The following is an 18,819-nucleotide window of genomic DNA, read 5'->3' on the forward strand; positions in this document are numbered from 1 at the left end:
TAGTCACATGAAGGAATGAGCAAGGCGGGAACAATCCCGCCAAAATGAGCCAGTCCGTATGATTCTGAAAGATCTTTTGTACTATACCTACCAAGGTATGGATAGGACAGACGATCTGACCAGAACAACCCATGAGCCAATCACAGGGTGACAGCTCACCGACAACAGTACGAGGAGGAGCACCCTCTAGTACTGTTTGTCACTATTAGCCGCTGCCTACTCACCAACTCTTACTGACGGGCGTACGTAGCCTACAGTTGGTAGAATAGTGTTACTGTTGGCCGTAACCTATTCACCAACCAGCATGGCCTGCGTATAATCCACAGTAGGTGGGACGTGCATAATCTACAGTTGGTGGAATAGTGCAGCCGACTTTGTTACTGTTGGCCGTAACTTATCCACCAACCAGTATGGCCTGTGCATAATCCACTGTTGGTAGAACAGGAATACTATTCAGCCTGCTGTACCTGCTTGGAAACCTACCTTCGGCTATAAATACTCCAACATCTTGGAATGGTAAGATCATCTGCTATCCAGTTATCTAGCAATCTCCTAATATACACTTATATTCAGAGCAATCTAGTCTGATTCTCACGCCGGAGGGTGGTCACAAGGAGGAACCCCCCCTTCTCAGTGACGAGCTTACGGTGTTTGTTTTGCAGGTCTCCTGAAGAACAGCCTTCTCAGCTAGACCTCATCCGTGGGAAACATTACTTAAACCCCAGATTATCTATAATCTATCCAGGGTTCACTTAGTGTTTCTTCAATAATAATACACAAAACAATCATAATCTATACATACAGGTTATAGCCATTAGTCAAAAGTCTCAAACCCAATCATCTAATGCTACTCGAGACACGTGTTGAAGTACCCAAGCTTCTTCGGTCATCACCTAATTAATATGCAGACCGAATGGATGCGCAAACCGATTGCACTTTCACCGTCTCCAGTTTTGATTTGATTTTGCCAAAACGAGATTACAATACAGAGCCTGGTAATAAAATTGTGGCGGTGGTGGTTTTGAGCAACTCTTGAAGCCGAAGACGCCGGAGTACCCTAATGACCAAACCTCATTATGTTTTAAAACCAACTTTACTACACATGTTGTGGATTAACTAACTAAATCACACAAATTCAACAAATTATGAAATTTGTAAGTATATACATTTCAAAGTTGTAGTATCACATCACACTACGGTTATTTTATTCGGATAGCTTTCTCATATTTCATTCTCATTTATCAATAACCCTTTTTAATTAACAAGACAAATATCTGATATGCTTTCTACGAGCACATTTGTTTCGTGTATAATTAATGTATATATATCTCCAAGGTTATTAACTGTGTCGTATGTTTGGACCACTTTTGTATTCTTTCAAACAGATTATATTTTGGGACCAATGCCACAATAGTCAACATTACTATCAACCTTTTTGGAGTATTAGTGCGCCCACTTTTAGGCGTAGAGTGAACCACTCGTTTCATTCATTCGCGATTATGTATCAATGTATCATAAACGGCAATTTAATTAAATGTCATATTTATGGGATATCATCACCAACACATTCATTTTCTAACACATTACTTTTAAGGTCCGATGTCTCATTCATATTAACTTGAATTTGAACAAACCAATTAATATAACTGTTCGTATTCAATTTATTGAAAAACAATACGAAAAAGTAAATCAAATAAGTTATAGCTAGGCCTGTAAATGAATCAAACGTTTAACGAACAATTAATGTTTAACTGGAAGTTTGTTTATGTTCGTTCGTTTAATAAATGAACGAACACGAACAAGAAATTTTGTTCCATTAATTAAACAAACAAATATGATCATAACCCCCATTCGTTCAATTGTGTTCGTGAACATTCGGTAAAGTGTTAATGATTTTTTTTTTACATTTATTTATTTATTTTATCTAAACATTTTATATTCTTTAATTTATTACCCATAATACAAAATAAAAAACCATATTCTCACACTATCTTTGTACTGTTCCTATCTCTTTTCTTATTATTCACCTTAATGAATATATCAATCTTAATCTCTAGGTTTCACTGAATTTTTTTATGTTTATAAATATATTTATTTATTTATTTAATAAACGAACACGCACGTAAAATATTTTTTAGTAAGCGCTTATGTACCAAACAAATATAAACAAGACTTTGTTTGTTTTCATATACATTATAAATAGTTTATACCATCTTGATCAAACTTTCTTTTATTAAACTATACACAAGAATTAAAAAAAAAAAAAAGTGGGAGTATAATTAAATTAGTATGTTAAAAGAAAAAAAATGCTTAACGTGTCCATCATATCATATAATTCCAAAAAGAGACCTAGACTATTATATACAATGGCCCCCCACCACCACTAACCTTTTATTATTCTTCTCTCACTCCAAGCTCATCATTTTATTAACTAATAACCAGTAACCATCGATGGCCGTCAATACCTTCTCTAAATCAGTTCACACCGGCCTTCAGTTATGCAGACGCATCTCCTACGGCAAAACCAATGCCTCAACAACCGCTCCAAAGCCACCATCCATGAACAAGTCATCATCATCATCTTCTTCACACTCATCATTACGTCAGCCGGAGAGTTACTCACCAACAGCACCTATGGTTTACGCAGTCATAACGGATCCTTCGGTGGTTGATAATCCGGATATTTGTAGCTACCAGCCGTACGTGTACGGTCACTGTGATCCGCCGGCGTTGGTGCCGTTGCATATGCATGGCGTTACGATGGAAGTTGAGTGTTGGTTGGATACTGCGTTTGTTAGGGTTACGGGAACGTGGTGCGTTCATTGTGTGGCCGCGAATGCGAGTTGTGATTGTAGAGTTGTGGTTCCGATGGGTGAGCAGGTAATTAAATTAATTAACTTCTATTTATGTTGATTTTGTAATATTTAATACCAAATGATGTAAAATAGAATATTAACGACGTCATTTGAGTTGAATCTCCCGAGCTACTCGAGGTCAGCTGGTAAAAGGTTTCGTGTTCAGTTCGTTAAAAATTTCAACTCAGCTAAGCTTAAATGAGTACGAGCTTAAAATAAGTTTTTTTTTAAATGAACCCGAGCTTCACTTCTCAGCTTGTGAGCCTAGTATTTATATAATAAATACATAAATTTAAATTTGTAATAGTTATTATTATGTATAAAGTTATGAAAAATATAAGTAAATAATATTTATAATAATATAGTTTTCGTCGATGTGGTTTGTTTAAATTTGCTATTTCAATCTAAAAGTTTAAAATTTGTTATTTTCATCCCTAAGGTTTAATTTACGTTGCAATTTCGTCAATAATGTTTCGTTTTCATTGCAATTTTCGTCTATGGGGTTTGTTAAAATCTGCTAGTTTAGTCCAGAATATGTTAACAAAAAGGAACCTTAGGGACGAAACTAGCAAACTTTAAACTTTTGGACTGATATGTCAAATTTGAACAAACCACAAGGACGGAAACCATGGTTCACTCTTACGTGATATATAAAATGTATAAAAAAATAAAAAAGTGTGTGTGTGTGTGTATAAATAAATTACAAATGAGTCGAGTTCGAGTTTTAAAAACTACTCACAAGCTTTAGAAACAGAAGTTGAAACAAGCTGAGCTCAAGCTTGAAAAACTACTCACAAGCCGAGATTGGGCTCGACTCGGCTAGGCTTGTTTACACTCCAAGACTCCTAGTTGAATAGGCATCATATTGGTTATGCAAGTTAGGAATAATTATGTACAAAAGTAGGACTAAATAAATTCTAATTGTAGTAATTAGGAATACTTAATTGAATTGAATTGAATTGATTGCCCTTTTACCTTTCTTTATTCTTTGTTGTGTGTTGTGTATGTGATCAATCAATTTAAAACGGTTTCACAATTTACAATTATCTTTTTTTTTTTTTTAATTTTAGTTAGTTCTGAAAAGAACATGGTTTGGCTAACAGGGTTCAGTTCTAGGTATTGAGGTGGAGACTCCTAGAAGATCATATTCTACTCAGTTCATAAATCCACAATCAGATAAAGATATAGAAAAATTAAGCAAGACAAATAATGGTTATCTAATGAAAGGCAACACATACATATTCAAGATTTTTCAGGTTTTTTCCCAACAACTTATTATTATGACTCTTTAACATTTTGTTTTGTTTTTTGTTTTTAAGATCAATTTGCTTACTTTTTGATACTTAAAATTACAAGGTTGATGGAGGATCATATATCCATGTTAATGTTAGATGGTCTCAGAAATTGGTGTACCAAAATAACGAGTTCAGTCTTAGTGTTCCTTTCACTTTTCCGGTTTATGTTGTGCCGGTAGTTAAGGGAAGTGCTATGAAGGAAAAAGTGTTGTTGAATGTGAACTCTGGTATTGATAAAGAGATCATGTGCAACTTTTCTACTCATCCTTTAAAGGTATGCTATTTAAAGTTTGAAACTTTAGCTTAGCACTTTATAGGACAAACTGTACTAAACAGAAACCATGTTTACATTTGGTCAAAAAAGAGCTGAATCACATGCTTCTTACTTTATAGTTAAGACATAAGGATTTGGTGTCCAAGAACACTTTGAGATCTTAATCTTAGAAAAAACGAATTAGAACTGAAATGCTATCTTTAACTTTTTTTCCCTTGTCACATACACCCCTCCAGCTTTCAAACTTGGCTCCACTAGTCCCTGAAGTTTTTCCAGCCATCAACTTATTTGATCTTTCTATATATATATATATTTGTTCTGTATGACAAATATCAAAAATTAATCATTTGAACTCAATAATGTTTGCAACTTAAGTGGTATGTTGAACATATTTTGTTATTGATTTACAGTCAAATCACATTTTATCATCTATTAAAGCAACAAGCGACATGTTCAACTGCTTGCGCAGAATTTCTTTTCTCCCCCCCCCCCCCCCCCCTTATGCAGAGTTTAAAAGAATTACTGGTGTGGTCTTGTTTTTAGTGTATATGTATGTGCTACTTGGAACCTAATATGACATCTAATAATTATTTTTCAATACAATATTTTCCAAATGACACATCTATATACTGGTAAATGTGGTCGTTTGGTAAAATCAGTTATAATTGTAAGTTGGTTTCTAGTTTGTGACTAATTTTAATTTGTTTTCTAAAATCGATAAGTGGTGCAAAGTTCGGTTTGCCCTATTCTATATCATATTGGTTTCTGGTTTATGCCTAATCTCTCCTGATGTTATACTTCTCTCATTTCTCTTGAAAGGAAACTAGACGACAGGTTGGCGAATTAGGCTTCTCATATGAGGCAGATGTCCAGAAATGGTCTACTCAAGACTTCTATTTTTCTTTCTCTGTAAGGTCTCAAATCTTTTGGCTCTATCAAAAGGATTAATATGCAAATATGTTTTAGTTACTAACTAGCATTTCTTATAGGTCTATGAGGATGATATCTTTGGTGGTGTGCTATTGCAGTCTCCATCTCTACAGGATTGTGATCAGGGAGATATGTTTTGCTTTTATATTTTTCCTGGAAGTAACAAAAATATTAAGGTTAGTGGAAATATATGTTTAAAAAGTACAATAAGGAGTTAAAAACCAATCACAAACACCCTATAACTAACCTCGTTTGTGTGGTTATTTATAGCCTTTGAAAAGGGAAGTGGTATTTCTACTAGACATAAGCACAAGCATGCAAGATGACCCTCTTGAGAAATCAAAAGATGCAGTGATTGGTTGCCTTTCAGAGCTTAATCAAGAAGATTCTTTTAACATCATAGCGTTCAATGGTGATATTCAGTTATTCTCATCTTCAATGGAATTAGCAACGAACGAAGCAATCACAAATGCAACTAGATGGATGAACACTAAACTTATTGCTGAAGGAGGTACAAACCTCCTTAGTCCCTTGCAAAAGGTATTTTTCTTCCTCTTGATATGCTCCAATCTTATTTTGGCATGAACGATTGTTTCTGATGATCATAATATCCAGGCATTGGAAATGGTTGGTAAAACGGGTGACTGTTTTCCTCTCATTTTCCTCATTACTGACGGTGCTGCTGAAGACGAAAAAGATATTTGTAATATAATTAAAGATAAGTTAATGGATGGAGGACTTAATTGTCCTCGAATTTGTACATTTGGCATAGGTGAGGCCTTTACTTCTTAGAGCTTAATGTTATGTGGGTGTGTATTGTGGCTTCTTATTTATGGTTTCAAGATTCTCAGGTTCGTACTGCAATCATTATTTTTTGCAAATGCTTGCACATATGGGAAGGGGATGCTATGATGCTGCATATGATGTAGGTGAGTTCTGTCTAGTACCATTATCTTAATTAATCAAAGTTGTCTTTGTACACATAGTACTAATGCCAAGTAATTGTTTTAACTTTTTCTTTTTACCAGATTCAATCAGTGACCTATTACCACGAATGCTTAATAAAGCTTTCTCTCCCATACTCACAAATGTAACCCTTGACGCCTTACAAAATCTTGATTCAACTGAGGTATACGTTGCGTGATACGTCATATGTTAAATTTATAATGTTTTGATGCTAAGTATGCATATGGCGCAGTCAACCCATTCATGACATTTGATCATTTTTCTTATAATCATTGCAGTTGTATCCATTTCGTATTCCAGATTTGTTTGGAAGTCCATTAGTTGTGTCAGGTCGATACCATGGGGATTTCCCTGATACTGTTATAGCTAGAGGCTTCCGGGCTGATATGAGCACTTGCCTAATTGATGTCAAAGTGAGGAAAGCAAAGGGCATACCTATAGACAGGGTAATGTATTACATTAATTTGAGATATAAATAAATAAATATATATATATATATATATATACACATTCTTCTACATAATAATTTCATATTTCACTTTCTGACTTTCAGTATACAAATCAATACCATCTTTACCAATTTCATCGTATATAAAATTTGGTACAACAATTGTTTCAATGAATATTCTCTACGAATAGTGTCCTCGATCTTCACTTATTCGATGGAACATGCAACTATTAGTATTAATACACAATATTGGTACTTCATCAATGTCCCCTTAATTACAAACAAACTTAGGTCTTGAATGTCTTCACATGGATGTCATGATTGTCACAACTGTCTTCACACCAGGTTGTGCAGACGCGGTTCCCGGCTAGGTCTTCCTATGACTTTCTTTAATCATTTCATAGAACCATTCTATGCCTTCAAGATAGAGACGATACACGCCTTGTCGAAATTACACCCAACATCCACTGCTATGTAGCTCATAGCATTGTTCACCATTGCTTCTACATATCCTCCACTTAATATAGTCATCATGCATAGATCGTATAGATCTATCTACCATTGCTTAAATATGGTGGAATAGGTCTCTCAAAATAGGATTCAAGGTACACGGTATGATACCATTCCACGAGTTCGTAGAACATATTTCTGAATCATCATTATACTTGTAAACAAGATTATAAACCTGCAATGTGTTTTAACAGATTCATGCAATCACTTATTGATGATATACATGGATGAGTTTGGACATCTTCTGAGTCTTGTGCAGCTTGCAAACCAATTGCATCCAAGTAATTCGCTAAATACTCCTTTTTTTGTTTTCAGACGCCTCCGATCCGTTTGAATTTATATCCTTAGTTCATCATCAACATTCATCTTTGTGTGATAAACATCACCTTCAATTTTCACTTTAATTAAAACCTTGTTTTGTTAACTGTTTCAAACTCAATATCTTTTTGTCAAGTTCAGGTAAATACTTCACACTTAACAAGTGTGTTTCTGCATCTCCCGTCCTTTTTATGAATTTGAACTCTTTATCTTCATAATTTGTTTCCATTCCAAAATTGGATTTCATTATTGTGAACATGGCAAGGAGATAGATCTATGTTGGCCTTAATTGTATGATCAAGTTTGATTAAATGTTACGGGGCAATTTTGTAATTAGTGCAAAGTATAGTTTAGGGTGCTTTATGCAACATTTGTAATTTAGGGGGTCTTGATGTAAATATTAGACGGTTATAAAGTTAGTTATATAACCGCCATGGTAGTTATAACCGCCAGAGGTGGTTAATTATCACCATAAGGAAAACTACAAATAGATGCTCGATGTAAGCATTTGTATAGTGTCTTGTTCGATCAATAAAGTTTGTGTTTCAGGTTTCATCCCTTGTTGTCGTTGTTCTTCTTTGTTATGTTCTTGATTGTTGATTGAATCGTGATCTACTGGGTCCTACAATCTATATGATCTATACATGATGACTATGTTAAGTGGAGGATATGTAGAAGCAATGGTTAACAATGCTTGGAGCTACATAGCCATGGATGTTCGGTGTTATTTCGACATGGAGTTTGAGTGAAATGCGGGGTATCTTCTCTATCTTGAAGGCATAGAATGGTTCTATGAAATGATGAAAGCAAGTCATGTGAAGACTGAACTGGGAACCTCGTCTGCACAACCATATGTGAAGAAACGCATGACATCCATGTGAAGGCATTCAAGACCTAAGTTTGTTTGTGATTAGGGGGACAATGAAGTATTAATTAATCATAATACAAAAGTTAGGATATGTTTTAGTATAAGTATTATTGTGTATTAATACTTCAAATTTAGGTTTCTGAAAAAGCAGATGTGATATTATGAGTTCACAAGGGTACATGTGAAATTTTAAATGTCTAGATGAAGTTTGTCATGGTGCACAAATAAGGCTGGGCCCATTGGAGTAATATTTTAGGGCTCATAAAAATGTTCAAATATCCCACTTTCAGGTCTGTGCAAGAAGGGAGATTGATGCACTCACAGCGCGTGCATGGTTAGACCAAAATACACAGATAGAGGAAAAGGTTTGTTTTTTTTAAAAAAAATATTCATTTAATATTAAAGATGATATGTTTTTGTGGTTATCATCATATGCTCACTTAACCTCATTTAATTAAACTGTTTTATTGGTCATAGATTGCAAATATGAGCCTACAAATGGGAGTTCCTTCCGAATATGCCCGCATGGTTCTAGTTCAAAGCGACAAAATAAAGCCAACCCTCGTTTCAGTTCTACCAGAAGAGGTACATCCTTACATGTATACATAATGTTATAATATAATTAACTAAACTATAATCTTAATTCGAGTAATGGAAACACAGCTAATGGTTCATACTTTTCCTTTTGAAGTCAAAACATGGTATTTGTCAAAGGCAGGACTAATTGGTAAGTCTTATAATTTATTGAATGTAAATTGAATTGCAGAAGTGTTCAAAGTTAGAGAATCACAAGACGTTATACCTACGGAATATAAGTGTTGGATTTGGTAACTTGAAGGCAACGATTGATAATCTTCCTCCGGGAATACAAGATTTAGAATTAACCGAGCCTGCAGGAATAGTGATGCAAGCGGCTTCCTCTTGTTGGGGCATGTTTCTTGATCGATGTTGTTGCGTGTGTTTCATCCGCACATGCTCTCGCATGAATGATCAATGCGCCATTGTTCTCACACAACTATGTACCGCCCTTGCTTGTTTTCAATGCCTCGATTGTTGTTGTGAATTATGTGATTGTTGTAGTGACTTGTGTTAAGAGATAGGTTATATGTAAAGATATAGAGAAACTGAAATTATATTATATATATGCGCTATATGGTTATGTATATTCACCCATGTTTTTCTTTGTTTTTGACTTTTGCCGCTCCTATGGCTTCCAACACTGAGTTGTTATTAACTATGAGGCTGATTGCAAGTTAAAGTTAAAACATAAATGTGGCCAAACTGAACTTTGGCTGGAGCATCTAGTATTAGTCACAAAGTTTGTGAGAACCAGTGCCTTACAATTGGGACTGAAACAAAATACTCCGTAGGCGCAAAAGTATGCAAAAACTATGAGATGGTGCCTTGGAATTGATAATCTTCACAATTAACATGTTATTGTATCACTATATTTCACATGTACAATGAACAGAAAGTCTAAACATTAAAAACAATATGGCAAATAGCGGTCTTCATGAGCACCATGCATGTGGCATTCACGGATCCTGAGGACCCGCCTTTCTGTTTTGCTTATAGAGCTACATCATAGGTCACTTGGGTCGCCCTGCAATGACTTATCAGGGAGTGGCCAATTCTTGATTAGATACGCTTTTAGTCGCGTTTATACACTCTCAAAAGATATGCATGAGTAACCAGTAATCCGTGCGTGAATAATTACACACATTAAACATCTAACATGTTACAACATGGTTTCAACAAATATATATTTTTAACCTTTGAATTTCCGTGAATTGTAGTTGGTCCTACTTTGGGCTATAGACTTGCTTTTCATTTATAGTCTTAAAAGTAATTGAAATAACCATCAAAATATGTGTGCATATGAGTATATGTATATCAACCTTCTTTATTCCAAACTAGTTAATGTACCCCGCGCGTTGCTGCGGGTTCCGGGTGTAGTTAAAGCACGTTAACAAACACACTAAACACACGAACCACTGAGGCGTAGATTGGAGCAACAACTAGGTTGCCAAATTACAGTTACAAAAGATGCATGTTTCACCTATATGATTACAATACATTGAAGGTTGCTAGCCAAACTGTACCATAAGCACAAAAGGTCAAGTTTGTTAGTATTAGATACAAAACATCACTTAATTGTTCTTGGCCTTCTTAGTTCGTCACCATCCTTTCATGACTTTTGTCTTTTGCTGCCGCTTTCAAGTTCTGTAGAGAAAGTTTCTAGTTTATTAAGTTGTTTTTATTTACATAGTGTGCGTATGTGAAAGTACCTATTTAGTTATGAATTAACCTTTTTGCAGGGTTCGTCTTCGCAGCGGGTGTAGCCGGTGGCAGTGCCAAGGTTGTCGTTGATGCGTTTATGAGTTCCTTGGGAGCTCGGTTCCATAACCCTGTTTATGGCCCACAATAACACCACCTATGAAATGCATTTGGGTTGGACTATATTCGGGTCGATATGGCCGTGTGCCCACGTGCTACCATCATCTCCTCATACGTTGATACAGTTTCCGCTAAACTCTAAAGAACCTGCATTAGAAATTGGCAAAACAAAGAAAAGAAAGTCTTTTTACTCTTTATATTCCAAACTGCAAGAAGAAAATAATACAAATACAATTTCAATAACATGCATTATTTGTAACTTCACTTGGACATCACATTGCAATGCTTTTTAAATTAAATCATAAAAAAGTAATTAGTAATCTTCTAATGGTTAATAAGGTAATTGTGTAAGTGTAACCAGAGGGATGCTTGAGTGAAAGTATAAGTCATCATTCATCAAAAAATATAAAAAAAAACAATGTTTGCGAAATAACCATGTAAGATTTTTTAAAGAGGTTTCTAAATTAAAGGGCAACCAACACTGTTAAATAATATTATAAAAACTAAACGGTCAACACACAAATCTGCCCAACTCAAACCCCAAATGTAGACCTATTTATGCAGCAATGGCAACATTATATTTGAACTAAAAGCTTAAACAACATACACTCCTTGTGAGTATAAAGTCCTCGCACAGCTATAAGATTTATATTTTTATATTTTGGCATCAAAAGATGCCGCAATGATGGATAAAACATGCAGAAGAGTAAAACATCACTTAATGTCCAAGTGAAGAAAACATAAAGTATAAGGGTCTTAAAAAAATAACAAACAACAATCACAAAAACGTGAAAAATAACCTTAGCATATTTGACCAAAAGCTGTACTAAAGCTGACTAAATTCTTCGTCGTCCCTTCTAGTAATCCTGTAAACAGATATATTTAAATCAATGAGTTCTCAAACTATATGATGAATGATATAAAATACATGGACACAAGAAAATTGGTACAACCAGCCCCTAATTATGCTAAAAAAATTTACCATCTACTGTAAGTCTGTAACCACTATGAGACAGAAAAGTCAATCGGTCGATTCAAAAACAAGTTACATAACTGTACGAATACAACAGTATCAACATCTCGTCGCCTAGGGTTTACAAAATTAAATCCGACAACAGAATAATCAGAACCGACAACACAAAATGATTACACCCTGGGTTGACTGCAACTAACGGGCCACCCCAAACAGGTTTCTCAAGTCTCAACTGACAACACACAAAGAAAAGGCAAACCAAATCAAATATACACTTCAAAAATCCCAACGGTAAAGTGAACATCGCAGCCAAAATTCATAAATTTGACATAGGGATGTTAACCGAGGCTCAGGTCCGCTACACGGCTGCAACATAGGTTGCCACGCCAGAAACTGAAGCACCATCACAGCCATTAACAATAGAAAACAATGACGGATTCATCGCCGTCGTCATAAAGTGATAGATAGAAAGGAATGAAGGAAATCATACTTTAAACGGCAAGCAAAACCCATCGTCGCCTAGGGTTCCTAAATGGAACTCGGCAACAGTGGGGACATGGCCGTTAGCCACCATGGATGGCAAAGCCGCCGGCAATGGCGACCATGAGGTTTCAATAAACAGCAAAATAAACCCACCGCTAGTGTCATGAGACAGCCGTCATATCCCACACATCCCCCCACAATCACAAACGATTTGGGTTCCAAAATCGAACCCGGCAACAGTGGGCAATGACTACGATAATCAGTGGAGAACAAAGAGGGGCGACAGAGGGAGAAAAAGCAGATCCGACTGATGGAAGAGAGGAGAGATTGAAAGGTTTCATGATACTTACAAAATGGACTGCGCGGCGGCAATCAACCGCCTATTAATCTCCGGTGTGCCTGCTACGGTGGAGCACAGGGCGGCAACGCAGGTCTGATCAATTCAGGGTTTATGTTGAAGGCCGTGACACCTTTGGAAGGAAAATTGTTTGAGAAACCAACACGTAGCACAGTCAAAGACATCTGGCAAAAGAAAATGAAAAAACCATGATACAAACATTAAAGCCTAGAGTACAACACTTGATTGCCCAGCTCTCCCACAATTGTAATATTATAAACTAGGAAGATTCCAGGCGCGGGTTGATGTATTGACAATCCGTACAACTTATCAAATCGTGCAGTGTGTCTGTGAGTCAAGGTGAATTCGATTGGTGTCAGTTTACGAAACCAGTAGTAAATCCTCCCCCCCTCCAACCGGAAAAAAATAAAAAAATTTTAACTTTGTTAACGCAAAAATCCCACTTAAAATAACAAAACAAATCATGCGTTGCGGTTACGAACCAATAACACTTTAATTGGTATCTAGTTACGTAACCAAAAATAAAGCAAACCATAAATACGTCCGCATCCAAATACAACAATTAACATATTTAAAATATATTAAAAAGTGGCAAACAAAAAAACAAAAGTGTTGTAGTTGCGAACTGATACAAATTCCTTGATTCTGGAATCGATGGACAAAAAAGTGATAAAAAAACCTGCACGTTGCGTTTGCGAACTAATGCGAATTCAGTCGGAATCGAAGTTGTCGGCACTAAATCGTACGCAGAGAACCATGTATTGTGGTGGTGAACCGACACGAGTTCGGTTGGTATCAGGTTACGACACCGAAATTAAAGCAATAAGTTAATTCGTCAACACTCAAAATACAACAAATTAACATATTTACATAAAAAAGATTGTGGCGAAAACTAAAAATATATGCGCATTGTAGCCGTGACCTGACGCGAATTTGTCTAGAATTGATGGACAAAAAAAACTCCCGGAAAAAAAAAACCTTAGGTTGCGATCGCGAACTGACGCAAATTTGGCGGGAACAATTTAACGGTATCAACAGTAAAAAATCCCGTATTTACGGCAACGAACCGATACAAATTTAAAATAAAAAAATCAAATAAAGAGGCCAACAAACAATGTGAGACAACGTTTACGTCACCAAATTTCTTAATTATTATATATAATAATATGATCAAAACATACCAAATTATAAAAACTCCCTTACATTCTCTATATATGTATTTCTCTTTCACCTTATAGATTAATAACAAGTAACCAAAAATATTTTTGTATTTTCTAGGATTTTAATGTTATATTAAGTAATATGAGCTGTTTTTAATAATTTTGTAGCACTATAGCAGAGTTGTTGCATGATTAATTATGGGGTTAATATATAAATACATATATTTTCACAATTTCCGGTGGTTGGCACTTTATGGATGAAAGCAAGGAATGATAACATTCCAAATATGGAAAGTTTAAGTAACCGATGCCGATGTATTTGTTGACCCAAGATCTCTCATGCTTGTTTCCCACACATGGGTTTATTTCCGTAAATGTAAAAAGTAATAAAATAAGTGTTAGTGGGAGTGTACTAATTCATTTCTAGAGGCTCGAAGAATGTAATAGAACAAGTCTAAAGCAAGTGGGTCCGGACTGGCTTACTTTTTCCATGTTTATCCACCTAATCTTTATGGGGTAATAAGCCAACGCTTGGTTTATTCATATTTCATAATACTAATAATAAAATATTATGCAAGCCAAACCGGTTCACATATAACAACTTTCTTTTGGTTATATCATTGGCTTTACTCCTTTTTATATCCATTAATCCTAACCATATAAACCAAAATGAAAGCCGAACCCAATAAAAATATCAAAGACTTGAAACATTTAAAATAGGTATAAATACCAAAAACCACGTCTGAACCAAAGGCGTGGTCATGGGCGCTTCGATATAAGCGTTTAATACTCCGCCAACCCAAAGGAGTAAAGATAGAACGTCTCACTCAGTTTTATATGTACACCATCTCTCTCATATACAAATACTTATTTTCATGTTAGAGTTTGGCTATAAGAAGAATTTTCTCTCACAATATCGAGGCTAATGTTGTTCTATTTTACAACATGCATGTTGTTTACTAGAAATTGAAGTACCAATTTTCTTCTAAAAGAAAACATTTGAATTATGATCATAAAACTCTTATAATATTGAAAATATCAATATAATCTTGTTAATTTATATTTTCCCTTGAAAATATTACACCATGCATATGCGGCTACTAAGGAACGGTTTTCTTAGAAGGAGACCATTTTCATCTACGGAGCTGTGTTGTTGGATGTAGAAGATCATGATTGTTTGCTAACGACACGTATCAACTCTTACTAACGTACAATTTACCCATAATTCATATCATCATCATCATGATGTCTATGAAAAACGTTTTTGATTTTGAGTACATAATCTACATGGGTTTTATGTTATATTATATTATAATTATAACTAGTTTTGTTAAGAACTATTGATTCGGTAAGAAGTTTGTTTATATTCATAATCTATATGAGATTTATGTTATATTATATTATAATTATATCTTAAGTTTTTATATTTAAAAAAATGTTTGTTAGATATGTTTGTTTACTTTTGAAATGTTGGACGTAATGCATCATGTTATTTTAGACTTCAACTTGAGAATACATTTACTTTTAATTGGTGATGTGCTCATGAACCATTAGTTTAGAATATTAATGAATGAAAATGATCACGTTGACTTTTTTAAAGAATGGGAAAATTCGTTCGTTCAGGTGTACGCTCATGTTACGTCGATAAAAATATATGTAGCCAAGAAACACAAACAAGCTTCGTCTATATTCGTTTGGTTGATTTACAAGATAGAATTTTCATTTCTTTTACACAATTATTACTTTGTCAAATAAATTGTCTTTCTCATGCATGCTGTGAATTTAATTAACCATAATGAACTAATCTTGTTTATTCACATGTGGATTGGATGGTGAAAAAGGAAATTTAGAGTGCAAGGAGTACCTGAAGTTCATATTCTTGGTGATGAGTAAGCATACTTACATAATTGAGTTTGTTTTATGGTAAGGAGTCGCTAGGGTTTAATCGAAACAAGGTTTTATGTGTTTTGCGTTTCCCGTGCGTTACACCATGCATGTGTTTTGGATCGATAATTTGTTCACAATAGACACATTTGCCTATTGTGTAGCAAGGTTAAGCACATGATCAACGTACATATCATTTTATTTATAAAATAAAAACAAGACGTGTGTTGAAAATTTCTTAAAAACACATGGCAAGCATAAATGTGTTTGTAGTATATTCTAGTTATATTGGCAAATATTAGCAGTTTTCTTGTTGTACGTATAGGTTGATCCGAATTGTTTGATATGTCGACGGTTTTATTGTTTTTTGTAATATAGTAGTTTGTAAGCATGTAAAAAGTAAAGAAATAAAAAAATAAAAAGGCTAGCCATCAATACACGTATGTTGTTAGACAAAGTGAACAGTTGTATTTGTTGTGTAATTATTGGCGGATAGAAGTGAGGAATGAGTGCAATTACTAATTGACATGTTACGATTACGAATATATCTTTCTGCTTTCACATGTTTTGTAATTTGATGTTGGACACAACGCTATTTTTCACTATTGATAACGACAATCTTTTACATCAATGACTTCATACCTTAATTAATCCCACTTCCACACCATGAATCATATCCATGGTCTGTCAATTCATTTAAACAGGTGCCAACAATATGATTTAGACCTGGCCCTCCTTAAATTTCTATGTGTTTTTTTCTTGACAAATACACATGTTGATGACGATGCATCTTAAAATAGTTTCATCCCCACAAAAATTATTTCAAGTTTTTAAGGACCCAAAATCACCATAATTGCCCAATATTTCAAAAGAATTATGAAAATACTCTTGACTTATTAAATTATCAAAATAATAATATTAACTTTTTGCTCCTGTGTCAACTTTTCACTTCCTATGCTAACCTCGATACCTCCCACACGCCATTATTTTTCTACTCATGCGATATGATGCAACACATCACCTCTTGTGCTAATATGAGTCGGCGACAAAAATCTCTCCCCAACTTTAAATTCACGCGTCATCCTCTCGTACGCCACAATTTCTCATGCGCCATAGCAAAAGCTATAGCTATTTTGATAGTTTTTTTGAGACTAACATGGCTATTATAGTGAATTTCCCTTCTAACAATCCATCCTCAATCTAAAAAAAATCAAAGGCAAAAGTTTTGAATATTACCATATATAATTAATATGAACTTTGGTGTCGCAAGTGCGCTATTGAGCCACTACGGCACCGTATTGGTCCGTGAGTTATTTTTTTAATTACTATAACGAACATAATGGAAACCAACTGAACGTCAATTTTTTTTTGTTTTAGTTCCGATACCATAACAAAGATGGCAGAAACCGATCGAATTCGCGCACACTCGCCGCCTCAACGCCTATGACCGACAACGCTCGGGTTTTACCAACGCACAAGTTACCAACCGACCCCCTGACAACGCTTAGTTTTTACCACCGCTTGGTTTGCCGACCAACTAAATATCGTTTAAAAATATTTTTTTATATGTTAATCTTTTTATAAGTTATTTTGATGAAATTTTTTTTTTGGGTTTTAATGATCAAATTTTACTAATGATATCTATACCCTAACGAATGTAACCTTTATCGATTGAATTCATGTCGACTCATCGTTGTAACGATCGAATTTTATCAACGCTGAGGTTTTGCAACTGCCAAGGCGCAACGCGCCGAGTGGATAAGGTAGTTATGAATAATTAGTATGTTAAATTAATATTACTTAAAAATAATATAATTTAATAATAAAATGATTTTCAATTTTTTAGAACGGATTAATATAAATATTGCTCACCATTACGAAAACGATGAATTTGGATTGAATAACTCTCATTAATCTTATAATATAATAACTCTAAAATTGATTACAAAATCTAATCATAAACACAACTTTGATTAAAAATAGACCATGAGTTGGTATAATTAGAAATGAACTCGAACCCCTAATTTAAACTTAACAATAAATAAAACCCCATGTTTATCAACTAATCTAATTAGCTATCATAGACTTAATTAATTAACCAAATTTCGTAACTCAAAACTGGCCTGATCGACCCAATTAACCCAACACAATCTTGTGTTCCAGAGGGGAGTACGTCCAACAAAAATTACTGAAAGTTATTAACATTCAATTTATTAGAAATAAAATATAACCGGATCAAAAGCCTCTCCATAATTCACTCAACACCTCATGGGCACATGTAAATTATATGCTAAGAAATTAGTGAAGTATTATAGAAATATTGAGGCCACTTGTTCTCATGAGTGTACCAAAAAAGTGAGAAAAGAAAATGTGTTTGTCTCTATCATTTTAATCTCTTTCGTTTGGTTGGTTATATGGTGTCGGGAAAATAGCATGGTTTATTAATATTCTGTGGTGAAAAAAGAAATGAAATAATGTGTGGTTTTCGCTGGAAAAAGAGTATGGACTTAAGTGAATAAAATTCATACATAATTGACCACTGTTTATGAAGCTAGGAAATTAAAATAATAATGTAGCCAGTAATATTATTAGCACACAAGTCCATGATGGAGCAGAAGAGTGTACCGAGATGGATCCAATGGAGTAAACTAGTGCTACGTGTGCAACTTCAACCTCTGCACTAGACATTGTTGGCCATGTATTATTACAAGGAAACATCAACGGATTATTATATATATGAGATGGACTAATTCATTTATATATATATGCATGGGGATTATCATCAAACTGATCTTATTTTAAAACATAAAGAAAAGTTGATATGCACAATTAAGGGGTGTGGTGAGTTAGTCATCAGTGAGATTATATTGTGATATATTTGTACCAATCAGCTGCTAAATCTTCAAGGTTTAGCAGCATACAATATTCAACTAGCTCTACTTAGTTAATCAAAGTGTTTGTGTTTGTGTGCTGCTTTCTTTGTATCTATTAATTCCAAGATCCCAACTCTCATTGGCTTCTAGGGTCTTCTTCCACTCATCTCTAGACTCCACTCTTGAACTACACTCTCTCTCTCTCTCTCTCTCTCTCTCTCTCATTT

General features: G+C 34.6%; 1 protein-coding gene across 2 annotated transcripts; it reads left to right on the forward strand.

Moving 5' to 3' along the window:
- Nucleotides 1-2,614: 2,614 nt before the first annotated feature.
- On the forward strand, nt 2,615-9,558 carry LOC143589862 (uncharacterized). 2 transcript variants are annotated; one of them, XM_077070504.1, is made up of 13 exons: nt 2,615-2,880; nt 3,959-4,111; nt 4,212-4,424; nt 5,244-5,333; nt 5,414-5,530; nt 5,625-5,894; nt 5,970-6,126; nt 6,206-6,283; nt 6,383-6,483; nt 6,599-6,766; nt 8,755-8,829; nt 8,942-9,049; nt 9,231-9,558. In XM_077070504.1, the coding sequence occupies exons 1-13, from the start codon at nt 2,635-2,637 to the stop codon at nt 9,555-9,557; spliced, it is 2,103 nt and encodes a 700-aa protein (XP_076926619.1). In that variant the 5' UTR covers nt 2,615-2,634; the 3' UTR covers nt 9,558. The 2 variants fall into 2 exon arrangements, with proteins under 2 accessions (XP_076926619.1, XP_076926622.1); XM_077070507.1 differs by having other exon boundaries at nt 2,743-2,880; nt 3,972-4,111.
- The last annotated feature ends 9,261 nt before the right edge of the window (nt 9,559-18,819 follow it).

Source organism: Bidens hawaiensis, unplaced genomic scaffold, assembly GCF_021521415.1.
Source record: "Bidens hawaiensis isolate Kalapana, Puna unplaced genomic scaffold, B.hawaiensis_p1.1 tig00001597_1, whole genome shotgun sequence".
In the NCBI taxonomy this organism is placed as follows: Eukaryota; Viridiplantae; Streptophyta; class Magnoliopsida; order Asterales; family Asteraceae; genus Bidens; species Bidens hawaiensis.